Here is a 27512-nt window from a genome sequence, read left to right as displayed (position 1 = left end):
CCGTAACTAAATGCTAGATGGAGCTATTTGATATAGCAGTGCCAATGGAAAGACTACACCTTGATTCTCTGACATATTGGCCCTGTATTAATTAGTCATCTAAAGATGCCATGGAGAGAGAAAAGTAATTAAATATTGAAAAGGCCCATTTTAGACTTGGTCAGTTGCTTGAAAGGAAATGAACCTTTGATGTATAGGCTTACTTCAAGTTCTTTGTCCTTCTTTTTTATCAACATTATTTATAAGTTGTCCAAAATACATACAGTTTATAGAGCCATTCAAAATGAAGGAACAAGATGGAGTAGCCTATATTCTACATCTTATCCATGCTTGTTTGTAACGCACCTCAATAAAACTGTTATAAAAGATATAACAAGTCTGAGCAGCAGCCAACTAATTGATGCAAAATAGATCAGGGAGAATAATGTCACATCACCATTTTGGATAATAAGAGAATAAAAACTGATAGATGCATATTTAAAAATCCAGAAAACTAGTTAATTGTTATCAACAAGGGCACAATGGTAATTTAAACCCTTATTTATTTAAACCCTTATTAACATAGATCAATTCATACAATTGTGAATCTTACTTTGAATTCTCGTCCCTCTGCGGCATCGGGTGTAGTCTGCTTGGTTTATTCCGTTGACAGGTTTGTTCACTATCAAACAACCATTTTTCGGAGTTTGATCCATAATCTTTAATAAATACCCCTTGGACTATGGTGCCAGCTGGGTCGTTTCTCTCGGTTGATTGTGCCTGGACCGTCATAGAAACGCTGCAACTTCTCCTCCCGACTTTCAGCTCACACATCAGTCGCAGATGATCCAGGCGATAGGACTTGCGGAGTTGCGGGACACAGTCACCTGAGATAGACAGATCATCAGGTCAACTGTCAAACAGAATATGAGAACGTGAGTAATATTTTCCAGGCTCATACCATAGGCTATATTCTGATTCATTGCTAATGTATCTATATTAGCTGTTTAGTTGTTCTTTTTAAATTGTAGGCTACCTGAGTCCGTTAGATGATGCGAATGTGGGGAAAAATAATGTCACTCTTTGCATGTGATTTATGTGGAATTAAGCGACTACCCAGGCACGCGGGAAGGTATTTTGACTGGGGGTGCTGAGGTGCTGTCTATATACGCTACAGGGAAAAAAATTGCCAGGGAAAACATTATAACGATTTCTCTCCCTCCCTCCCTCCCTCCCTCTCGCTGATTGCTCGTTCGCTCACACGCACACAGTGGCATAACGACGGGCCCCAACGCACGGGCAATAATAGTTAAGCACGCACGTCGGACTACCTATACTCAAGCCCCTTACACTGAAAAACCTGGAGGCGCGTGGATGCTTGTCAGATGCCAGCAGGTGGTTGCTAAGCCAAACAAGTGTGGGAAATCTGATTGGTCAAAAGCCAGTAGCCCTACTGTACTACTAGGCATACTGTGTTAGTTAGTCATGAGTCAAGATTTAAATGGTAATAATATTTCAACATGGTATAACAAGGTTATATCCTAACAGAGTGAGACCACCCAGATGTTCTTAGAAAACAGAGAGAAAATTCAGGTTGTTATGATATGAGGATGCACGTTTTATTTTTAATCTTTCCAATAAAGGAAAAAAGGAACTAAACAACTACATTCAACACATGCCGTTGCTGAATAAAACGGGCTATTTAGTTAGTTTGAGTCTTTCAGAGGAGGAGAGGTAGAGGAGAATGCAATGTGCATGGAAAAGTCTCAAACGTTGATATTGCAGTAACATTATGCAAATGGGAAGACCTGCACGTCAAGAGTTGCATTGTATAGGCCTGTTGATGAATTTGTATAGGCAAATAGCACACATGTACAGGGGAATTGGCTGAAATAAGCACAAGCACAGGACCGAAACAAAGTATATAGAGTAGATAGAGGGACAGGAGAATGTTGTGGTTATGGACACAGTAAATCAGTTATTATTGTCACCTACTGTCATTGTGTTCTACAGTAGCCTACACTAAATTATAACCGTGATAATGGTGCGGTCTTACTCAGTACTGCATCATAGTTCATTTTCTCGCTGATACCCCTAAATTCCTTGCACTGCCTTATACAAACGTCAAGTAGCAAATCTCCCACTTTAGATATCAGCACTTCAGTATGTCAATTTACTACTAAGCCACCCTGGCTTAGATACTGCATGACCACCAGGTGGCAGCACTGAGGTGTCCACCTCCTCCCTTAGCTCCCTGGCTCTCTTGGCTCCCTTGGCTTCCAGGAGTGCCTAAGTGACAGGTGTATTTATGTGCACAGGTATAAATAGCAGCTGAAGGAGACGGCCAGGCCAGAGAGCCAGTGCCAGGCTCCCATGGGTTTGAAGCTGTGAATTCTGGGACGTGGGGGAGATGAGATGGGTGGCGTCGCCATGGGGGGGCGTGCGATGAGAGCTAGTGAAAGGTCATGCTGAAAGCGATACGGCCATAACTCACCCCTAGGGGAGGGGATGATCCCTCCCGCCCCACTCTCCCTCTCAGGTGGCGCTTCTCCCATGTACGTCTTTGTTAAGCCTATTCAGGCGTCTCATGGAAGAGGCGGCTATAGACTCCACTCTGTTCTTCACTGGAGTCTGTGACCTCTCATCCGGTACTCATCCATTGATGCGTTGAGTGAGGTGAAGCATTGACAATTTTGCTGAAATGTTTGTAGACATCTAATGTATAGAGCTGTCAACTCCCCAGTCTACATGTCAAACACAAATATGAATATACATTATGTATGTCCTACTACACAATGATTTTCTATCAGAATGTTCTGTATAGTTGCACCCTCCTGAACAGGCCCCATTACACATCAGACTACATAGACAAAAGTATGTGGACACCCCTTCTAATTATTGGGTTCCCTAACCCTAACCCTATTTCAGCCACACCCATTGTTAACAGGTGCATCCAAGCAAACATACAGCCCTGCAATCTCCATAGACAAACATTGGCAGTAGAATGGGTTCTACTGACTTTCAATGTGGCACTGTCATAGGATGCCACCTTTCCAAAAAGTCAGTTCATCAAATTTGCTAGAGCTTCCCCGGTCGACTGTAAGTGCTGTTATTGTGAAGTGGAAACGTAGGCCACACAAGCTCACAGTACGGGATCACCGAGTGCTGAAGCGCGTAGCATGTAAGAAATCATCTGTCCTCGGTTGCAACATTCACTACTGAGTTCCAAACTGCCTCGGGAAGCAACGTCAGAGCAAGAACTGTTGGTCGGGAGCTTCATACTGGGGTTTCCATGGCTGAGCAGCTGCACACACAAGCCTAACATCACCATACGCAATGCCAAACATTGGCTAGAGTGGTGTAAAGCACACCGCCATTGGACTGTGGAGCAGTGGAAACGTGTTCTCTGGAGGGATGAGTCATGACTCACTATCTGGCAGTCTGACAGATGAATCTGGGTTTGGTGGAGGCCAGGAGAACGCTTGCCCGAATGCATTGTACCAACTGTTGTTTGGCGGAGGAGGAATAATGGTCTGGAGGCATCTTATCTTAGGCATCTTAGTTCTAGTGAAGGGAACTCTTAATGCTACAGCATACAATGACATTCTAGAAAATGGTATCTATGCTTACAACTTAGCAACCGTTTAGCAACTGTTTGGGGGAAGGCCCTTTCCTGTTTCAGCATGACAATTCCGAAAAGGTCAGTTTGGTGTGGAAGAACTTGACTGGCCTGCACAGAGGGCCCTGACCTGAACCCCATCGAACACCTTTGGGATGAATTGGAACGCTGACTGCGAGCCAGGCCTTCTCGCCCAACATCAGTGCCTGACCTCACTAATGCTCTTGTGGCTGAATGGGAGCAAATCCCCGCAGCCATGTTCCGATATCTAGTGGAAAACCTTCCCAGAAAAGTGCAGGTTGTTATACCAGCAAAGGAGGGAACGTGAGAAAGTGTGAACAACCAGTAAGCTGACATAGGCTAACTAACATATATTCCTTGACCATGAGGTGAGGAGGCACTTTCAACGTAATAATGTTGCAATCATTCATGTGCATTCCAAAAAGAACAGACAGAATGGAACTGCTACATTATTGTCTCTCTCTTCTCTGGTTCTAATAGGTTCTCACTCATGCATGCTGGCTTTCAAGTGATGCTGCAGTGGCTCAAGGTGACGCACGCTGCGCTCTGCATACGGTAATAAGGCAGGTGGGTTACTGTCAGTGGCCATGGAACTGTATGAATGGATTACTTCTCAGTGCGTAGTGCCTGAGCCGCTCACTGTGCGCCGTTAATAACCCACTCGTAATGTATTCTGCCATTCCCATCTGCTGTGATTTAATGCCGGGACAGCCGAAGAACTCTGATTGGTTTAGTGCCGAGCTAAGCCACTGCGGCTTAGTATAGTATTTTGTAAAACGTGAGACACAAAGAGCACTTTTGTTCCGGCACGGTGTCGCATGCATGTGTCACGCCGTGTATGCTACTTGGCAACACTGGCGTGTAGGCTAAACGACGCATCGCCTCCGCCGCAATTCTAAATGGATTAGTCAAAGTGTGAGGTCCGTGTTTTTCGTCGGGAGCAAACTGGCAATAAAGCACTCAATTTGGGAATAGACCATTGAATGTTATATACAAAGGAAACGCGCATTCCAGTGGCCAGGTGTGAAGGAGGCCAGTCAGACAAGTTCGATTGGATTGCCATGGGACAGTGGCCCGCGCCCCGGAGTCCGTCTAAAAAGTGATGACCGAGGCACAGGATCAGGGTTGACTACCGTACGTGTTTGGGATACCGTGTGCGCGAACTGGCATGCGCTGTCGTTCATATGAGATGACCAAATGCGCAGTAGGTTGTTATCCATAGGACTGGCTGTGCGGCATGGTTTTACAACGGAGCTGATCTCAAGCAGCGGAGCCTCCTTTAGAGAATGCCCGATGAAGGTAAGCGTGTTTTACATGTATGCCTACAGTAGGTCAGTGATAGTCATTGGCAATTTAAGAAATCGCACTCAAATTGCGTTTGAACGACGGCAATGTGTAGCCTAATGCGTTCTCTCCTATAGTGTGCGCATTGGTACAGATAGGCTATACATAGGCGATTGTGACCTATTTTGATTAAGTAATTCACGTTAAAGCCAAGGGAATGCTAGGAGTAGAGCTTCACACAGTAGATAGAAGAAAAGGCGCTTCTGTCTGCGTTTTTATTTCCACCTGTACTACTGCTTCATGCGCGTTGGACTCGGTGCGCTCATAATCATGCTTTTCAGTTTAAGTCTGTTTATTAAATCAGTTCAGTGTGATTGGTGTATAATCATTGAACAAGCAAACACATTTGTTTCACAAATATTTTCGCTGAACAAACAGGTTCTTTTAAAATCAATTTCATCGCTAGGTTTTTTCACTGATGACATTTCGTTGTTCAGATAAATGACTGGCCCTGTGGCCCACCGCTTGTTGATTTACAATTGAGAGATGCTGAGGAAACTTGACCTCTCTCAATCCATAGACAACAGTCAACGATATCAATGACAGTTTAACAAAGCTATACACTGTTTACAAATATATTGTAAAACAACCTTACCACCATGGGTTATGATGAGGTAAGACAGTTGTTACCTACTAAGCTCATACAGATGCCAGTCTGGTTGCATGAGGATGTGACTATGCAATCAGTTAGATGGCCTGGTTGGTGAAGGTCCTGGGTTCCAGCCTACTGTCTGACACTGATGCACTAACTCTGCAAAGCTGTTGGTTTGCAATAGGGATTATTCCGCACAGAGGGAACATTATTACCTCCAGTCAGTGGCATGGAGAGCTAGAAGATATAAAATAGAATATAGACTAGAATAGAAGACTATTGTTGAGAGAGCTTGTTGAGTGACCATCCAAGTGACCATGGAGCTAATGTGCACTGCAACAACACTGCTATCTTATTTTGGCTGCAGATGACTGAACATTCTACTTCTGTGCTGTCTCGTGTTGCCAGTCTCGTGTTGACTGAACTATAAGATGAGTGAGAGTGCTCTGACGTGACACTGAGAGTCTGCTATGAAGACAGGTATTATCAGGACTATTATTGGAGGTATTTTTGGGTATCACTGGGACTTTTACACCCAGCTGAGCTGGCTCTTTCTCCCTAAAACCTTGCCAGTTGTCTGGTGCCCAGGTGGGACGAGGCTGCCAATGTCACCCTGTGGCAAGCATCAAGCGTTTAGCTCTCCCTTTGGCATACAATGGGGAGTATTTACCTGGGCTGCAGATCAATTCTGTTTATATCCCATGAATTCAGAAAGTGATCTTTGGATCACCGAATGATTTGCCATTTCCAGTATTTAGTAAACATTTTTACTTCACTGCTATTTCATCCCGTATATAGTAATTGCCATAAAGCGCAGGCCCTTCTTGGTTTTTGCAGCAGTCACCTAATCTCAATAAACAGATTCCTGTTTGCCTTTCCCAAGCCTCCAGGACATCCTGATCAGGTAACTGTGACTCAGACCATCAAGGCCACATTACTCACACACTGTTGGACAATTCAGATTACCTGCTATAAAAGTGACCATTGTGTGGAGGGGGCTGGAGAACAGAGGAGGTGTTTGTTTCACTGTGACCAATAGCAGGTCAGATGCAGGAACAATCCAATAACCTCATTGTTTAGCCCCAGCTTCATTTGTTTGTAGCACATCACAGGACTATTTCTAAGGCATTTGACATTCAAAATGTTTAGTAACTAACTAAACAATTCTCTTTCAAAAGTAATAGTACCATAGTACCATGTCATTGATTCAAAATGCATCACATTTTGTTGAAGGTCTTTGGTGAAAAGAAAATACAGCACCTGTCTTTACTCATCACTATCCAATTTCAGCCCGACAAAGCTAAAATACAGTCACTGCCAAACTGATGGAAACTGAGAAAAAGAAAAGCTGGCAGTTCAGGTTTGGCTAACCATAGCCGTTAGGTGTATGGCTAACCATACACCTACTCAGACAGTATTCTACCATCTCTAATAGTCTGAAAACTATTTATTTGGTTGGAGAATTGATTTTCTTCTCCATTAGCCTATTTGCAGTTGAAAATGTTCTAGTTACTGCACTTTGGCTTATTGACAAGAAGTGTGTCCTATGTCACTTACGTCATTGCAATTAGTTTAGTCTTGTTCCTTCGTGTTTCTAAGCATCTAATTTTATCAGAGACACCAGTGAGCCGCTGGCGTGTTGCCCACATTCTGGATGAGTCTACTAATCTGTTTATTCCCTCTTCATTGCGTAAGAACACCGCAGTCGGCAGACGTGTCGGTGAAATCACAGTAAATGGTTCTGCTGTACATGTATGATGTCACGCCATACTCTTCATGAACTGCACTTCATTGGTTCTGTTGAACTGTGGTTGTAGCCAAACAATCCAAATGGTCAATTGTGATCAATTCTACATGAGCATCATGTTTTGATGTCATCTTGCTTTCAATAAACAGAGAGAATCTTCTCTAAGTGAATATAGAAGTGGTTTCTCTCCAGTGGGCCTACATGCAACCATGAGGTGTGTCTCGGGTGGTGTCTCTGAAACCCTAACCCTCCAGACTCAGGTTTCAGGAGCCTTTGACTGGCTATGGTTTCCTGTGTGACTCCCCTGACCCTAGGGAGCATGGTGGCCATTGTGTGCATGCTTCAGAGACGGCCTTGGCCTGCTTTTATCAGCCTGTGGCTCCAAAAGCAGTCAGTACTGCTCTTCTCCCATAGTCATTGTGTTTGTTTGTGTGTGTGTGTGTGTGTGTGTGTGTGTGTGTGTGTGTGTGCGTGCTTGTGGACCGATTCCAGTTACATTTTAGAGGGACAAAAGGGAGACAGCCATGACTCGACAGAGGATTCTCTGTCCCCAGGTAAACTGATCCTCTTTTGGGGTCCCTTGACATCATTGAGGCCCCAATGGTTTTTCAGGGCTGGTTGAGGGTGGGAACCTGCGTCTCACACTACCTGACACTCCTTCACCACCCCCTCTGGGTGTATAGACTACTGGCCATTCATACTCTACTGGCCATTCATACTCTACTGACTATGGACTACTGTCTATAGACTCTACTAGCTATATAGACTCTACTAGCTATAGACTCTACTGGTTATAGACTCTACTGGTTATAGACTCTACTGGTTATAGACTCTACTGGCTATTCATACTCTACTGGTTATAGACTCTACTGGCTATTCATACTCTACTGGTTATAGACTCTACTGGCTATTCATACTCTACTGGTTATAGACTCTACTGGTTATAGACTCTACTGGTTATATACACTCTACTGGTTATAGACTCTACTGGTTATAGACTCTACTGGTTATAGACTCTACTGGCTATTCATACTCTACTGGTTATAGACTCTACTGGTTATATAGACTCTACTGGTTATAGACTCTACTGGTTATAGACTCTACTGGTTATAGACTCTACTGGTTATATAGACTCTACTGGTTATAGACTCTACTGGTTATAGACTCTACTGGTTATAGACTCTACTGGCTATTCATACTCTACTGGTTATAGACTCTACTGGTTATAGACTCTACTGGTTATATAGACTCTACTGGTTATAGACTCTACTGGTTATAGACTCTACTGGTTATAGACTCTACTGGTTATATAGACTACTAACTATAGACTCTACTGACTATAGACTGCTGGTTATAGACTACTTCACCAACTCTACTGGCTAATACTATGTCTAGCCATATGTACTCAAATGTAATTTAAGTCATTTTTAACATGATGATAACCCTCCACTAGTTATGTAATATTAATGAATTGATGCAACTGTTGCTCTCCTTCTAGGTTTATGATCGACTGACTGCAATTATCTCATTGAAAGACAGAGGGAAACATTTTTAGAATTCTCTAAAGATATTTTTGACCTCATGCATAAATCAGTGAGATGATGCTAAAGAAGCTGTCATTCTCGGCATGCTAATTTCATTCTTTAATTGGAAAACAAGGCTGAGTGCCCTCTGATAGATGTGTTTACCATCTCTAGAACCTGCAAAATATCAGTGCTCTCAATGTTGACAAGCAGAAAATTGCCACGGAGAAGAATGCATTGTATGTATTACATCATTATTGAAAAAGGCTATTCTTTTCTGCTTTGTTTTCCCTGTGCCACAGATCAATGGTTTCAGATAGATGAGACTACACACACACAGAGCACTATACGGTGCCACTGGTTCCACTGCCAATACTCATTGAACAGACTGATGGATTGCTCTTGTGTTCTATATCTATTCATCCTCCTTCTTCCATTTAGCTGCCATTGTAGCATAATGAAAGCATCCAACTAATGATAATACAATAATACTGATAATGATCTGAATAATGATACTGTACTGTACCTGTTATAGCAAAAATATAAATCAGTAATGATATACTTTTACATGCCTTTAGGTCCCAATAGACACAGTGGCATACAGTGATGTAGTCCATTTCTCTTTCATATCGTTGTTACTGTATATTAGCGGTGTATTAGCACTAACTTTATTCCTAGTTCATTTTAAGATATCTTCTCTAGCCAACAGGCTTACAGAGTAGCACATGGCCACGGATGTACATATAGTAGCAGACAAGGGAGAGAAGAAATGTTCAAAATCCATGTGAGAAAGATTAACACAGAAAGAATTCAGGCCATCCCCAAAGTACCCAGATTGAGACATTTTGTACAATGTCTTAATTCTGAATTGCAGGTCTGTATTGTTCTGTGTCCTCATATGATCTGCATACCGACCGAGAAGTGCAGAGACATGTTTGTTACATAGACAATCAACTGTTCTAGCATGTTCTGCTGTCATCACATATGATAGGCTTTCCTCAGAGTCACACACTTATCAGTTAGCCAAAGTAGCCTCTACAGATTCCTGTATATCTGTCATGTGCTGTATATTCCTGTGTGGATAATGACTGTACATGTATGTATGACACGCTCATTGTAATGCATTGAATGGAATGAGGAATGGTGTCAAACACGTGTTCATTGCATTGAACGGAATGAGGAATGTTGTCAAACAGGTCTTCGATACAATTCTTCATTCCATTCCATGCCATCACAATGAGTGAGTCATATGTATATAATTTCTGTTTCTGTTTCTACCTCCACCAGCCTCCCCAGGTCAGACATACAGCATACAGAAGTCTGTAGAGGCTACTTTGTATCAGTCAAACCATATATGTTCGAACAAGGGAACAGCCAGTGCTGTAAATCCATCATGGATGGATGCTGTCTGGCCACGGGGGGGGTGTGGGGGGTGTGGTAGACAGTGTGTGATTAATGAGAGGCCTGGCTTAACACTTCAGGGGCAGCGTGAAGTGGGGGATAGCCATGGAGCGCACTGGGCTTGGGCCCTGTCTGCTGGGACACGGGCCAAGACTGCGCACTGGCCCGCCCCATCTAGGGCTGTCAAGGCCCCTGACGCTCGTCTCAGCCCGAAGAATTTATTCACCTCTGAGCCTGAGCCAGTTTCCCGCCGGCTAGAGTTGGGAGAGTGTCTGAAATCGAAACTAGGGGCGTTGTTCACAGTAACTCGTTTTTTGTTCGCTGCAGTAAATACAGCTTTAATGGTTTAATGAGTTATTGATTTGTTGATTTATCTAGCTTTAATGATTTATCAGTCACTTCACATTCAGAGAAAAAATCTAAACCCTAAGAATTGTGTGTTACCCATGAGGGTGAACGATCCACCCTGAAACAATCAGAGGTTCTCAACAGGCTCGGTGTAATACATGGAATGGAATAAGAAATGGTGTCAAACACATTCCATTTGTTCCTTATTTCATTCTATTTCGTTCTATTACAACGAGTCTGTCCTCCGATTTCACCCTCCATCATCCACCACTGCCCCATAACGGCACTTCCCGAGAGGAAATGGCTTGAAGAAACAAGCCGCAGCCAGAGAGCAGGGCAGGCCTCATGTTTTGGTCAGGGAGCACTTTAACTTATCACAGTGAGGAAGTTTATTCTGGAGTCATGATCTCCTGTCTCAAGTGTTACTATTGTTTTACCTTTTATGGGGTGCTGGACAGGCTGGACAGGCTGGACAGGCTGGACAGGGCCTCTGTGTTTACCACAGCTGTCTAGTGGACGTTGATACATGGCTGTACCATCATCCTCTCACTGCTAACATGTTGTAGCTTCAATAGTCTTTTAGTATTTGAAACAAGAGGAACAATAGGAACAATAGGAGACCATACAATGGTAATACCAATAACTTCATTCGCATGCAGCAATACTAGCGGCATGTAACATACAATATGATAAGGACTTTATAACAAGTTTAGTTTTCTCTTAAAAGGTTATATCAAGTCTTGCAAGAAATAGGGGGTAGTCCAAAACCAAATCCCACTCCGAAACCAAACGAGTCTATTTGCAGTCGTGATAAGGTTGTTGTGTTATCAGACGACTGGTGGGTGAAAGCTAGGAGTATAAAAGGCAAAGATAAGGGTTAGGGTTTATTTTCTACAGCTTATCAGCTAGCTATTTGTCACATGCACAGGTTGACTAGCTCTTGAGAGGGTGGAGGGGGAGAAGAACGTGGTTATCCAAGGCTGTATTTTTAAAAATGGACCTCAACTGACATGGGTGGATCAGTCACCTGTCAACACACTCTCACTGTGTCTTTAACAGGACAGGCACACTGGAGGAGGGGAGAGGTGCAGACAATCTGAACATTTACAGAAATAACTCTGGGCTCACTGACAGAGCTCTTGGGAGCAGTGCAGGCTTGCACATTTCATCTACAGCTGATAGTCATCCACAGCATAAATTCAGTTATCAACAATGAAGCAGAATGTTATTAGGCCGAAACTGTGTAATTGTTATGTTGTATCATAACATGTTGTGTGTCTAATGCAGTCACACTGAACGATGACCTTGCTACAACCTTGTTTCAAAGCCCCTGGGAAGAAACCTTTGACCAGAACAGATCTATGGTTTAGTGAACACAAAGTAAACATGTTTGTTGTCTGGGAATAATTGTGATATTGTGGTTTTGGATGTATTTACTGATACATGTGGGTGGCTATTCATACCTTATTAGTAACACAAACACGTTGGTTTCTAGAGAGTGTATATATGTAGGGGGGGGGGGGGGGGGGGGGGAACGCCCATTTAAACGCCCAGAAAAGGGAGGAGATTTGCGCCATTCAATACGACCTCGTGCTCATGATAGGCCATGCCTTCTGCACAAATTGAACTGTTGGTTGTCTCCATGGTTACGAAAACCCGCGTTGCGCCAATGACTCATCTCCGTCCGTGTTGCGCGACACTGCCATTTTCGCTCTCGGGGGAATAGAATCTTATTGTAACACAGTATCATAACAATGGCCCGCGCCAGAAAGACGCACAGGTTGTATAGGAATACTTATTACGACTGACTGACGCGCACTTTCCACCGCCGTGCACTGCGTGTTAAGGCTGGAAAAGCTGTTCCTTTTTCCCCCCCGAGAAGCTTTTGTGACTTGGGATGCTGTCGGAATAGATATCGAACTCATCACCCAAGGCAAGTGATCCAAAAGCAGGGAGCTGCTGGCTCCAAAAACAGGTGCATGTTTGTGAAACTCCGTGTGGAGAAATATTTGTGCCGACGCTCTTCTGCAGGGACACAATAACACGTCGTTGATGTTGTATTTTCTGCTGCGACTGAGCGATCAGCCCATGGGACTGTAAATATTGCCTGCTGACGTAATCACCCGCTGTAAAATGATCTGATGATACATTCTCTTTGCTGTTATTTTGTATCCAGTCCATACACACAGAGGCACAGACAGACACACTAAGGTAACGAATAATATGACGGTAGTATTCTCATATCAAGGCAAATATGAAATACACACTGACATTCATTTGATGCATTGTCCCATTACGAGATACTGCAGAATACTTCCAGGGAGGAAATGTAAGTGAATGCATATGCATTCATTATTGTTAAATAATACTTCTCACTGTTGATTTGCCTTTGAAAATATTGATGGTTTGCGACAAGCCTTTGGATAAAAAATACTGTAGATAAAACGTGTTCATGTGTACCCATATGAAAATAAAGTGAAGTGACAGCTACAAAATGATGGTAATCCAGTCAGAAGCTTTGGAAATGTATCTGTGACCATAGCACAGCACATGATAGATATGTTTTTATGTATGAATTATGTTTTTCAGATAGAAAGAATTAGGTTATTGTATGATATCATACATGACAAGCCTGATACATACAACAAGCCTGACAAACCAGCACCTTTTCTATGTCAACCCAAATGAGAAAACCTGGGTCATACAGTAGTAGGATCAATCAACACTTAGCAGATGGATAGACATAAAGTAGGCCAAAGCTTGACTTCTGGATGCCAGAATGTAACGCTACCTGAACCCCTGTTGACGCAATAATGCATTCCAGAGATTCACGCCTTCCATTCATAGTTTGGTTATCTACAGTATCCTATAACGCAGTCAGTCACACTTAGAACCTAAACCCTCAGGGCCTCCTAGGTGCGTGTGTCACATATCCAACTCTTCATAACCAGAATTCTATAAAAAAAAATATATAAGGGTTGGAGCCAATTTAATTTGAATACATTTACTGTATAACACACATTTTAATTCAATTAATTAATTGACAAATCGGAAACAGTGTGCATTTTCAATTCATTAATTGATTTTCAATTCACTTTGATATTTGATATTCACTGTCAATGGTCAGTATTTTACACTCACTGAGCCCTTTATTAGGAACACCTGTACACCTTCTTAAGGCCGATTTAAAGTTCTGCATCGAATTTACGTGCGTAGCTTACGTTCCCTACGTAAGGGCTCTCGCACTTTACACTTCTGCGTAGGCCGCGCTGCAATTACACCGTCACATCGCTAGGTGGCAGTGTGTTTTCTATGCCCCTGTGCTGTGCCTCTTCCGGTTAGGAAGTCAACGGAGCTCAAAGCTCAAAGCGGCATAATAGCGATCTTTTTGTTGTTATGCTTGTTGTAAATAAAAGTTCTATGATGCATTGAAATGACATTAAACTAAGATAATACGATGGTTATCATAATTTTCCAAATCTTTATTAATAAGTAATTACAGAAAAAGTAAATGACATTTCTATCATGGCTTCCGCATTTTGGCCTACGAGAGAGTCGGAATCTTGTCTGAATCATGTGCTACCAAACGGACCAATCACAGAGCTGACGCGTACGCGTACGCTCTGACGTGTACTTAGATTTTTTGAGAGGAGCGCGTCAAGGCTACGCACGGTCACGCGGGACTACGTAAGCTTACGCGTAGCCTACGGCGTCGACTTTACGCAGAACTTTAAATCGGCCTTTATTCATACGTTTTCGTGGCACACTTTGGGCTAATACCAATCAATCATCGCTTGAATTCCACAGTCTATTTGAGTATTGTTGCTGACCATGTGCATCCCTTCATGGCCACAATGTACCATCTTCTATTGGCTACTTCCAGCATGATAATGTGTAATGTCACAAAGTTGCCTCAAACTGGTTTTATGAACATGACAATGAGTTCAGTGTTCTTCAGTGACCTTCCCAGTCACCGGATCTGAATCCAATAGAACACCTTTGGGATGTGGTAGAACAAGAGATTCACAGCTTGTAAGTGCACCTGAAAAAACTGCAGGAATTGCATGATGCAATCATGTCATTATGGACCAGAATCTCAAAGGAATGTTTCCAACATCTTGTGGAATCAATGCCACAACGAATTGAGGCTGTTTTGAGAGGGAGTCCCTACCCAGTATTAGTATAGTGTTCCTAATAAAGTGTTCGGTGAGTGTACTTTGTTATGATTTCTCTCCCAGGACTTATTGGAATGACATGCCTGCCATATATACAGGAGCTGTCTCCTCTTGTCACCTGTTCCTTGGTAGTTAGTGGGAAGTGTTTAGATAGTTGGGACATCAGGGAAAAGAGAAATGCCAAACCAAATGGCCCATGCTGATGGATGGATTTTCCCTCCACCATTTTAGAATAAGTAAGTTTAAATAAGCAGTCAGATAACCTTGCTATTGTTGCTATTTCAAGACGAGAATACTTGTAATATAATTGAATTTGAAAATAGGGCAATGATTGAAGTTATCATCGTGACTAACCAATGTTTTTTTATGCTGGCTGCAACAACCATCAACTTGTATGGCATTACTGATACATCTTGGCTCAGTACCTGCTTGTGCCTAAAGTGTCCGCATGTCGTAATGGTGCAGTTATCCCCGGCATCCAGAGATGAGTGATGTTGGTTTTATAGCATGGGTATCGTTGGAGCGTGTATGCGCTGACACGGACACTCTTGGCACATGACCTCCGACCCCCTAGGTGAAGGTGGCGTCTCACTCTCTGTAGACGTCCTTTATTGGCCGACAGGTCCAGATGCTTTAGTACCAATCGTCCAGACTAAGGAAGTCCAACTGAGGCGTTTTTCTCCCCCATCATTGAATATTTTCTTTCGAAGAGGCTCTCCTTTTGTATTTGTTGTTTATTTATATATTATTTATCTGGAGAGGAATAAGAGGGGAGATAGAGGAGCTGATGACAGTACAGTAGAAATAGGCCGTCAGGGGACTAGTATAAGACTAGTAAACTAATCCCACAGGATAGGGAACACATATTTTCAGTGCTGTTGTGGGATTGAGTGATTACCTAGCACCTTTCATGAAGCATCCATTACAGACATAGGATGATGAAACCAAGTCTCTCTGATAGATTAGTGAAGTAGAGTATCTCCTCTGCCATGTTGAGTATGTACAGCACTTGTAAAGCTACCCTACACAGTTCTGACCAAGGAGTCAGCTTAAAGGTGGCGCCTTCCTGAAATTTGTGTCACTTTTTAGGATTACCAGGGGTGCCTCTGTCTTACCCCAGGAGTAAGTGGTATAACCATCTGTCTGTATACGGTTGCATGAGCGTCTCCCTGTAGGCTGAACTGAGGTGGTCTCACTGACGGATGGGCAACTGTCATCAGTTATGATCTTCAGGGGCTAAAATAGAGCTGGCGTAATGCGGTCAACCCTCACATCATACCACGGAGACCCCCCCCCCCTGTTCCACAGAGGAAACCAACTAAGTGTGTTATGGCATTCTGGTTTTGTATTGTTGTTTCCTCTGTGTCTTTGTGTGTGTGTGTGTGTGTGTGTGTGTGTGTGTGTGTGTGTGTGTGTGCAGCACGCGCGCACAGGTGCATGTGTGTGTGCGACGTGCGTGTGTGCATACTCTTATTTATGTGTGACTGTGTCTGTTGCCTTTAAGGCTATGCCTTTGAATCTCAGTCATTAAAAAAATCACTCTGAGTTCATATGCAAACAGTTACCTTTCTCTGTCCCAATGGTGTTAATTACACAAAATCCACACTCCATTACCTGCATAGCTGTTAGCTCCAATGCTGTTATACCCACACAAGGTTGGCCCTGTGTATAACACAGTACAGTGTGTGTAGTGTGTGTCCCTTCTCCCTAAGGAGAGCCCCGGGGGTAACTTTCCAGTCTGTGTAGACATACATGTCTGCCTCTGAAAATAGCCCCAACAACCACAGCAGCACCGCTCCAGCACTGCTTGACTTTCTCACGTCTTTTTTGCCTCCAGAAACCCGCCATCACACTTGTCAGACGTTAAACCCTGACACACGCTGATATCTGCTCTGCGAGGAAGGGTGGGGGGCGGGGGGGTAGAGAGAGACAGTGAGAGAGAGAGAGAGAGAGAGAGAGAGAGAGAGAGAGAGAGAGAGAGAGAGAGAGAGAGAGAGAGAGAGAGAGAGAGAGAGAGAGAGAGAGAGAGAGAGAGAGAGAGATTGGAAAAAGGAACTTTACATAACATCGCGGATGTCTTCCTCTTCTGATTTAGTGTGCTGCGCTTCACATGCCTGGTAAGATTGGGTTTTGTCTTCTCTCAGTCTTGGATACATGAGTTAGATATGTAGTATATCATGGTAGGTTAGTATGCCTGGTGTTATACCTATGCCTCATTTTCTACTGCCTGTTATGTGCCAAATATACCCCTAGGATATTTTATTTAGAACTTAGAATAGGTTACTGATTTGTCCTGACTTCTGTGCTGTGACAGAATCTGTAATGTTTACTTCATGTGCATGGTTCATTATGCTGTTGTTCAGGACAGATCATTACTCCCACTTTCTAGTTTGCCATTGTACAGTATGAATGTGTTCTCCTACCTGGGTAAATGAAATAAATAAAACATGGGGCTGTACAATCTGGAGACGATGATATTAGTATGAGCGGCCACACTCATGGTTTCCTGTGCGGCCTCAAAAGATGTCAGTAAAGATCGGCCGCGCTTCAATACATCTGCTTTGTGTGGAAGAAAGTGACCGTTGAGGCCCAGGCTAAAACAGGCCTGGTGGTCATTGAGAAGCGGGTGACCCTTCACCTGGGCAGGGTTACTGGGTGGGGGGTGGCTTGACTGACAGGGATGAGGCCTCGGAGGACTATCCTAGACAGGGATGAGTGTTGAGCAGTGTTGGTGCAGTTGAAGGGGAGAGGAACAGCTTGTCTGCATCTGCGCTGCTGGCAGAGAGAGGTTTTTTAGAGTGCTTTTAGCCCGGACACTGATAAAGACTGTTTGTTACAGTAAATGGCCTTTTAAGGTTAATGCTTTGTTTGTTTGTTTTTATTGCATGACCCTCTCTTAGGTTTAGGATTATTAGAACATTATAGTGGATGTAGTTACAACAATACTCAAATAGACTGTGGCATTCACGCGATGATTGATTGGTATTAAGTCAATACTTCGTTAATAGAGTGATGGAAGTCTTATGATGAGTGAGTCTATAAAAAAGTTCATCACTATTGACTTCCACAGCAATAATGTTCCATTAACCTCAGTCTCTCCTTGAGTTGTCTATGGACATTCTGCTTCTCTACTTCATTTTCAATGCCAGACAATACAGTAGCTCCTTATATGAGCAAGACCTATTAAATAGATAGAAAAAAATATACAGTATATATGACCGCTTACCTATGTTATATGAACAATACCTCATTTAACACCAACCATTTGCCTATTTGTGTTATTCAATCTTTTTAAAAACGTTTGAAGAAATGGAGCTATAGTACAAAAGACACAAAAATGTAATACGGTACTAAGAATTCAAATACAAGGGCTGAGAGTTTAAATTGTACTAGAGTATTAGCCTAGTTGCCTTACCATGAATTGATGGTTGGCAAAACAGTATGAAAGAATACTGTTATTATATATTATATTATAATATACATTATTATTATATTATAATATAGACTAAATCACTCCCATAGGATATTAGCTGACTTCTCAGTCCGTGAAGGAACCTCGGCAGAACACTGGGTGGCATCCCAAAAGTCAGGAAGTCCTAATTCATAAGGTGTGGGACCCGCGCAGTCAGACGCAATAAAGATTCTTTCCAAGAGGCAGACTCTCTGGCAGCTTCTCCCTCCCGCCACTGCCTCTCTCCTACTTGCCTCCCCCGGAGGCCTCCCCCCCGTAGAGCCTCTCCCCACTGCCCCCCAACTGGGGAGGGAGGGTTGAGGGAAGGAGATCTAGCATGACTCTGGGGTATTTTTAACTTTGTCTTGACTTCCACCATGAAGGAGCGACTTATCTCTGTTTCCTGAAACGTATCGCAGATCATGTTTTTAGCTAAGGGTGTGAGTGACTTGGTGTTCTGGGGGTATGACTGTCTGATATAGTATCTACTATATCCCCACAAAGGGATATAGAGTTATAACATGCCCTATCCCAGGTTTATGAACTCAAAAATAATGTTAGATGTTCAGGAATGTTTGCTGGCTATCACATTAATCATGACATGTCCTCAAGACTAAGTGCTTTTTCATGTTTGGTTGCTAATTTAGCACGGCCTACTTGTAGGCTCTAATTGCCCAAATGATCTGGTAGTAGTTTGACGGGGCGTGCCGACAACGTAACATGAGTGCCGATGTAGAGGCTAACATCTTTTTAGAAGACTCATCTTTCTCAACATGGCTGTTGATGGCCAGCGGGGGACTTCTCTAAAGGTTAAACGGCCAATTAACAGCCTTCTCCTCAGACCCCAGGGACTGCCTATACGCTGTTGAGAGCCACCAGACTGAGGCTATGAATGTCCTTTCAAGGGAGGTATTTGTATGATAACACTGAATGTTCCGGCACCATGCCTGTGATAAGTGGTGTGAGTGTGTCTGTGTGTGTGTGTGTGTGTGTGTGTGTGTGTGTGTGTGTGTTTGTGTGTGGGTGTGTGTGTAGTATGTTGCCTGATGCTTAAACCCTGGCACTATGTGAGAGGGTATGAGAGTTATGAATCTAAACTGTGCCCACCCACACTGTGCTCACTGCATGTCCTCGCCTGACACCTTTCCAAACAGGCAGAGGTTGTCCTCATTGTGGTCCTGATCCATAATCAATAGACAGCTTGGTGCCCTAATTTTGAGTTCACAGGAGTGAAAGAAGGCTTTGTTCATTTTGAGGGCTGTAGAATGGCAAGCATTGTTGACAAGGAGCCAACATGTACATGGAAAATGGGCCAACTTGGAAAAGAGCCAATTAGTAATGTGCCCAGCTGGGAACCAGCCAATCCGAGTAGGGCATTCCCCAGAGGGTCCATCCTGAATGAACCTAAGGTCCTTTGCTTCTTATTGAATGAAGTCAGCCTTCCTACCAGTTACCCCTAACTCTCCTTAACACAAATCACACCAACTTGGTTTCCAGTGTTCTCCTTTATCCTTATGACTTTTGGACCCTCACCCCCATCTACTGTACCTATGGTCCCACTGTTGTGTTCATGAATGAAAGTCAATGGAAGTAGCAGGTAGCAGTAGTGCTAGAGGGTGTAGCCCCATAAAGGAGGCTTACCGCTATACAGCACACTCCCCCAATTTGATAGTTGACGGCTCTTTGCTACAGAAGCTGTAGATGTAAACTCTATCCTAGTCTCCACTCACACACACACACACACACACACACACACACACACACACACACACACACACACGTTTGAGCTGGCATCTTACCAGCTCACGACTTCGCATTCAAGTCTGTTCCAGGGTCTTTCATGACTTTTCTCAGAAACCCATTCTTATAAAGTGAAACAGAGTTCCAAAAACACATGGGAGTAATTTAGCGTGTTATCTCTGCTTCTTGACAAATAAGCCCCAGAAAGGCACCGCAGTGCCTGCATCCTTGAAAGGTAATGAATGACCAGAAGCAGAGCAACAACACTTCATAGAAAAACGTCCTAATGTGATTTGCTTCCAAAGCACCATTTCAGTTCACATTATAAGACATGTTTGTGTACACATTCTTTGCACAAATACTCTTCTACATAAATAGCTTGGATCTAAATCAGTTCTTCAGCAGGGAAGGCAGAGGAGAAAAAGGCAGAGGAGAGGATAATTGAGGAGAGGAGATTCTTCCTTTTTTGGCATTACATCTTTTCGGAGCATACTCCCAGAGCTGCTTCAGCTTAAGATTGTGATCTTAGCTGCAAGAGAAGCTGGTAGCAGATCAAGGCAGACATTTGACAGGCCTGCTTTAATTGGTTCGCATACATATAGCCTTTAAACTGCATTAACAATTAGACAGGCGTTAGTAGAATATCAATGGTCAAGGCAGTCTGACTTACAGTGCAATCCAGCACATGAACAACAACAGGTATGTATGCTCCAGGTATGTACTGTATGCTCCAGGTATGTATGCTCCAGGTATGAATGCTCCAGGTATGTATGCTCCAGGTATGTATGCTCCAGGTATGTATGCTCCAGGTATGTATGCTCCAGGTATGTATGCTCCAGGTATGTATGCTCCAGGTATGTATGCTCCAGGTATGTATGCTCCAGGTATGTATGCTCCAGGTATGAATGCTCCAGGTATGTACTGTATGCTCCAGGTATGTATGCTCCAGGTATGTATGCTCCAGGTATGTATGCTCCAGGTATGTATGCTCCAGGTATGTATGCTCCAGGCATGTATGCTCCAGGTATGTACTGTATGCTCCAGGTATGTATGCTCCAGGTATGTATGCTCCAGGTGTGTATGCTCCAGGTGTGTATGCTCCAGGTATGTATGCTCCAGGTGTGTATGTTCCAGGTATGTATGCTCCAGGTATGTATGCTCCAGGCATATATGCTCCAGTGGAGCTCATTGTTGCAGGGAATGGAATGAGGAATAGTATCAAAACATGTTTGTCTCAAAACATGAAAGCAATAATGGCAAGCAGTGTTAGCTTGTGTTGGGCTGTAGGTTGCTGTTGTTAGCTGTACTGCCAGCTTGTAAACCATTTATAAGTAGTAATCCACATGAAGGATTGGCTGAGACTTTCGGTTATATTGTGTTAATAGCAAAGCATATCTCATATTGATAATCAGACTCCAATGTTACTAGCACTGTGTGCCAAGAATTGTTGAGTTTGTGTTGATTTAGTGCAAGAATGGTCAAATGGAATGAATCAAAGGAGGCTTTGATAATACTGTATTCATACAATTATTACAAGGCAAATACTTCATAGAAAAATGTTACGCTACAAGGACAAGCTGCAACCACGACTATCACGATGACTGCCAATGGCCCCTGGCCTGAGCTAGATTACTCTTCCTGCTACAACTGGTGAATTGATGATTCACTTGCTTACTCAAATGTATCGATTGTAAGTCACTTTGGCATAAGGCGTTTGGCTAAATGCCAAAAATGTCAATGTAAATGCAACCACAGTATTTAAATTAGGAGCTGTTTTCAAGGAGACCCAACCTCAATTCATCTTATCACTTCTATACTGATGACATCACACTTCTGAGACCCCTCACGACATCCCACAGGGCAGGGGGGGCAGAATAGCTGCCCCTTCAAGCTTGCTCTAGAATGAAGAGACTCTAGTATAGTGTGTATAGTGTGTTTTATATTTAAGGCACTTGAGGCTGTGCTTTATTGTTAATGTCACAGCTGAGGAGTGTTGCTAGGCCTGTTTTTTCTTTTTAGCGGAGGGATATTACTGCAACGTATGGTAAACAGGTCAAATGCATCATAGCTTTTTACCTTACCAGGGAATCAGGCTTCGAGCGCCTTTCGTCAGCAAAAAAATCTGATCAAACAGTTGTATAAAATGTTTTTATTATATTGATTAGAGTTGTTTATGTTGCTGTACTACAGTACATATTACAATCAATAATAGGTTACAGATAATACAATAACCCAATCCAACCCTGCCCAGCTTTGTAACAGCCAGTCCAGCTAGAGAGAGAGAGAGAGAGGAGAGAGAGAGAGAGAGAGAGGAGAGAGAGAGAGAGGCAGAGTCTGAGAGAGTGAGAGAGAGCAGCATCACACTGGCTCTGACCTAGGAAGGACAACTAAAGGACAGCTTATCCTTGTCTCCCACTGTGGAATGCCATAGCTCCCCGTAAGCTGTCTTAAACAAGTGGATAGAATGGCAATCTAATTAGAAGAGGTCGATGCCAATGGATAGAAGATGGGGCCTTGGGGATTTCTTCTCTGCTGTTTCTTTGAAGATTAATAGTTACTAGTAATTAAGATTTTCATTGGGAGAGGTTTACTACAACATGTTTTTTCTGTGCCAAATCAATCTTTTTAGCGTGTAATGGGCATGTGCAATACTCCTCTTGATTACTACCTAGACATTTAGGAGCCTGGAGATGGTTTACTGTATGTCAGTTCAATGAGTACCTTTATGAATTACTAACTGAAATATTGATTTGATGGTAATGTTTTGGTGTGGACCAGCAACATATATTTGATAACTTAGTATCAGTATATTCTTAAGTTAGACAGCAATATAATGAAGGTGGGCTATTTAAAGACTGAAATGCCACAGTATGGGACTACTATTCATGAACTTATTTGTAATAACTGTCTCTTTCATCTTGGGTTTTCTTGTCTTTTTAGAGATACAGTGGTAGAGATGATAAGAAATTGTGGTACACACTGACTGAATAAATAAGTGGTACAAACTGACTGAATAAAAAGAGAAGACCATACCACACACAAAATATGCTGCTTCCAAGTGCTTTATCAGACGCTACCTGTTGGCCGAAACGTTGTTTGTTTGGTAGAATAAAACACTTGGGAGAGCATATTTCGTGTGCAGGAATTTCTTTATTATTTGCTCATTCTTTTACGGCCCAGCACTGGTCAATAATTGAAGGCTGTGCATATGTATTTTTTGATTACACACTCTAACTGAATACCATGTTGGAAGTGAACATTTCGTTCCTTATCTCATATCCTGTCTTGTTTACATAGCAGTCATTATAGAGGTACCAGGCATGGGGTTTCACTTCTCATCCTCTGCCAGGGACAGTTTATGCTGAAGAGTGTCCACAGAGTTTATATCATCAAGAGTGTGGGTTTACAAGGAAGGGTCTGACTCTACTTGTACAGTATCCCAAGTATGCCCAAAGGAGGACTATAAATAAATATAATAATAAGCCTCAAACAAGAAACTGCCACCAGTCACCAAGATGGCTACCAGGGAGGCCAATGATGAACAAAATAAACAAATAATGTAATGCTGGCTGTAATGCTATTTTGTAAATAGATTTTTTTTTCTGTAGAAAAACGCCAGCGGTGTCAGTTGAAAAGTAATGTATATATTCATAATTGAATATTTGCATATTGCAATACAGTGCAACGCTTTCGCCCACTAATGAGAGTGTGCAAGACCTAATTATTAGATTCTCTGAGGCACTGTACTTAGTGAACATCAAAGGGGAACATACAAGTATCCTATTATTCTCTTACAGTATTTCTTAATTATGACCAGGAGGCTGAAATCAGAGGGCGGGCTCAGTGTTATACATGGAATGGAATCAGGAATGGTATGATACCAATGAGCTCCTCCTCCGATTTCTACCTCATCCAGCCTCCCCTGCTCGTGACACTGCCCTGGATCAGCTCAGGATGATCCTCTGTCTATGAGTTGTGCTCCACCGTCATAGGTAATAATGACATTTGCTACAGTCTAAAGTTTTGGATCTTCCTCCAAAGGTGGCCTCTTGTATTCCTGACATTGTGGTGGAACTTGCCATAAATATTTGAGATCCCCCCTCTAATTTTGTGGTGTCATGACGTCCCCCAGTGATATTCTGTACCCACAGGGCATTGATTTCGCTTCTCCAGAGTTCCTAGATTGGTGTGTGTGTGTGTGTGTGTGTGTGTGTGTGTGTGTGTGTGTGTGTCCAGCACTTGGTCCCCTCCCCTCTGGCTTCTCCAGCTGCCGTGTGTGTCGCCACAAGTCTGCTCCCTTGAAATCTAATATCATAATCTGTGCTTCGTTTATTGCCGACAGGCCTGTAAGACCACTGATTTATCCGCTCGCGTCGGTGAGAAAATGGAGGGCCCATCAGAGAGTTACGAGGGGAGACGTGTGAAGATTTATTTTGGGGGGTGTGACTTTAGGTGTCCCCGCTTTTATAAGGGCTTTATGAAGTGATCCCCTCTGGATTTGATATACCGTTTTACCACTAAGTTGCTACGGTTACAGTACACCACCTCAAACGCTCAGCTGACCGTGATTGGGATTGCGTTTGTAAGTACAGTGGACAGCGGCATTGATTGCTGGTATATTTAGACTAGCTGCTAATCGATTAATCGGTTTTGAGTCAGTCAGCTGACTCTGTTGGGGGTGCAGGTCAGGAATCCATAGCATCTCCATCAGAGTTGATATAATCACCTTCCATGCATTATTGCTCACAATTATTGCTATCTTTTTGTGCACAATACAACCATCTTTCTTGGCTCTAATTATGGGTTGTTGTCAGTAGTTAACCATGGTAAGAATGTTAGATGAAAGATGTCTAAAACAATTTACAACAATTCTATTAGTGTGTGCCATGACAGACACGTGCATATCCGGCATGTGGCTCAGCAGGTAGAGCCGGTGTCTAATGATCGCAAGATCGGCGGTTCGAACTCCGGCTGGCCACCTCGACCCTCCTTGGGCAAGACACTGAACCCCAAATTGCTCCCAATGAGCGGGCTGGCGCCTTGCATGGTAGCTTGCCACCATTGGTGTGTGAATGTGTGTGTGTGCTAGCGCCTTATTCCAAAGCACTTTTATAATGGCCTCTCATTCACCCATTCAGTATAAATCAGTCCATTTAGGATGACAGCAGACCTAGTTTTCGGAGGCCCTGGTCTGGAGGTGCGTTAGGATACAGCCCTGTCCTGGAAAGGTATATTAGGATACAACCCCTGTCTGTTCCAGTGTGTCACCTTTCACCCCCTGGGCGGCTGTGGCGCAGGAGGTAGAGTCGCCGTCTAATGATCACAAGGTTGGCAGATCAGCGGTTCGAGCCCCGGCTGGCCACATGTCAAAGTGTCCTTGGGCAAGACACTGAACCCCAAAATTGCTCCCAGTGAGCGGGCCAGCGCCTTGCATGGCAGCTTGCCGCCATTGGTGTGTGAATGTGTGTGTGAATGGGTGAATGAGAGGCCGTTGTAAAACGCTTTGGAGCAGCTTTGGAGCAGCAAAAAAGGCGCTATATAAGTGCAGTCCATTTACCATTTACCCCCTGCCTGCCTCTGCCTGCGCCCCTCAGAGGAGAAGAGGTTAGATGACAAGGTGAGGTTAGATGACAAGGTGCTAGCTCCGCTCCTAGCGATACGTCTGAGCAATACGACCCAATGTATCAGGGGATACATTGCCCTTTCTCTGCACTGTAATACTGCTGTAGTGCTGATGTAGCTACTCTTGAGGGTATATTATGGTATAGTCAGCATATTTGTTTTGTTTTATTGCGTTTATTGTGTGTATTTCAGTTTTAGGGGGACAGCTTCAGATGTTATAGGGTGCCTTCAGTTGTGACTGAGGGGGAAACTAAATGGTCATTATTGTGTTTTGCAGGATAGTGTGACCGTTTGAAAAGCAGCGACAAGGAGAGATCTTCAACATGAATACAGGTATGTGGATCTTCTGTCTGGTAGCTATCTCTCAAAGTCCTCAAACGTGTCCCCATGGCTGTGTCTTCAATTGTGCCTCTTTCACACACACACACACACACACACACACACACACACACAGCCTGGGTCTTTATTCACCACATGTGACTGGGCATTCATCTCATGGCTTGTGGTAACTCTGGCCTGTTTGTCCATCCCGTTGCTTGACTTTTCTCCCGGGTATCAAAGGAGGCTCACTGGTTCACAAAAGAACTGGGCATTCCACAACACAACACAGAGAGCTGCAATGAATAGAGCAGAAATCCCTCCATTGAAAAGCAGCAGTTGATTGTTTACCAGTTGTATCTTTTCTATTCAAGTCTACATCCCATCCCTGCCAGTTCTTCCCGTAAACAGGCGGCCGGGGATGCTGATAGTATGAAGTCATGAAGAAGATCTCATCCGATCGTTCCTTTTTTCTGAAGGTCAAACCATTGTCCATGTTGCTATTTAGATAAAACTCTCTCTCTCTCTCTCGCTCGCTCGCTCTTTCGTTCTTATTCTCTCTCTCTCTCTCTTTCTCTCTCTCTCTCTCTCTCTCTCTCTCTCTCTCTCTCTCAGACATGTGATTTAATTATTTAGGATTTTCTCACATTCCTCACAACAAAGTCCTGAAATAAGAGCTAACAAAAATGGCTGTATTAATCCCAGATTGCCCCTTTAACTTATTCTCTAAACTGTTCTGGGTGACATTGTTACTGTATGAGCATGGCTATAGTGTTCAATGAGTATGGTTTCACACAGTGACTCGAACCCTAACCCTATGCACCACCATGCTCCGCTAAGTTTACAAATGTATTTTCTGAAAGACCTGCTCCCCGCCCCCCCCCCCCCCCCCCCCCGGCATATGGCCATCTATTTCTTGTAGCCATCACATCTGCTATATCAGTGAATACGATCCTATTTAAACTATCTCATGCGCCCTCTCCCAAATATATTTAGGCTACTGACATCTTTTACCAGGTCAGCTTGCTTTGCATGACAGAATGTGTTATTTAATTTGATTTGGGATCAACAAAAGGGGGGCTTTGATTTGGGTTAATCTTCTTTATGTGCATTTAATTAATTTTGGCCATGATGCTGACACATTCTAATGCATGTGCTTTGTTTGTTTGGGTGGGGCATGTGTGTCTGTGTGTACCGTGATGCTTCTCAGACAGTGGAGGATACTCTCGCAAAAGCACCACCATGTCACTCACTCTCACACCCATGAAGAGAATCCAGAGCTCACCCAACCTATATGGGGCTGCAGGTACCTTACACACAGAAATACCAGATACTTACTGCCTGTAGACCTAGTCAATGTTTACAAACGGTAAAGGAGAATTGTTCCTTTTTCAAATTGGCCCATGTCCAGATAGTTTGTTTCCTTCATCCCACCAGGGATGTCTAACCCATCTCAAACATAACAGCCTTGTCATTCTTCATCTCACATCTCTTTCATCCTCATGTCTGTTCATCTCTCCCTCTCTCTCTCTCCTTCTCTTGCTACCACTCCCCCCCTCTCTATCTCTCAGCCCCTCTCACCCTTTCTCTCTGTCCCTCCTTTCCTTCCCACCTATCTTTCTCCCTCTCTCT

At 43.3% G+C, this 27512-nt stretch overlaps 2 protein-coding genes across 2 annotated transcripts in view; one reads left to right on the top strand and one right to left on the bottom strand.

Moving 5' to 3' along the window:
- fam149a (family with sequence similarity 149 member A) overlaps positions 1–19387 on the bottom strand; it is a gene marked incomplete at its 5' end in the record, with an annotated part of 31947 nt that extends 12560 nt beyond the window's left edge. The window contains one exon of the mRNA XM_080527103.1: positions 19323–19387. Within this exon, the coding sequence (XP_080383229.1) occupies positions 19323–19387 (65 nt within the window). The remainder of the gene's footprint in view (positions 1–19322) is intronic.
- The window catches only part of sorbs2b (sorbin and SH3 domain containing 2b), a 43091-nt gene continuing 32327 nt past the window's right edge, over positions 16749–27512 (top strand). The window contains exons 1-2 of the mRNA XM_080527102.1: positions 16749–16866; positions 25840–25895. Coding sequence (XP_080383228.1) covers positions 25886–25895 — 10 coding nt within the window. The 5' untranslated portion in view covers positions 16749–16866; positions 25840–25885. The remainder of the gene's footprint in view (positions 16867–25839; positions 25896–27512) is intronic.

The sequence above is a fragment of the Nansenia antarctica genome, assembly GCF_963989245.1.
Source record: "Nansenia antarctica genome assembly, chromosome: 3".
NCBI lineage: Eukaryota > Metazoa > Chordata > Actinopteri > Argentiniformes > Microstomatidae > Nansenia > Nansenia antarctica.
Note: the sequence above shows the minus strand (reverse complement) of the source record. Positions and strands in the feature narration are given on the sequence as shown.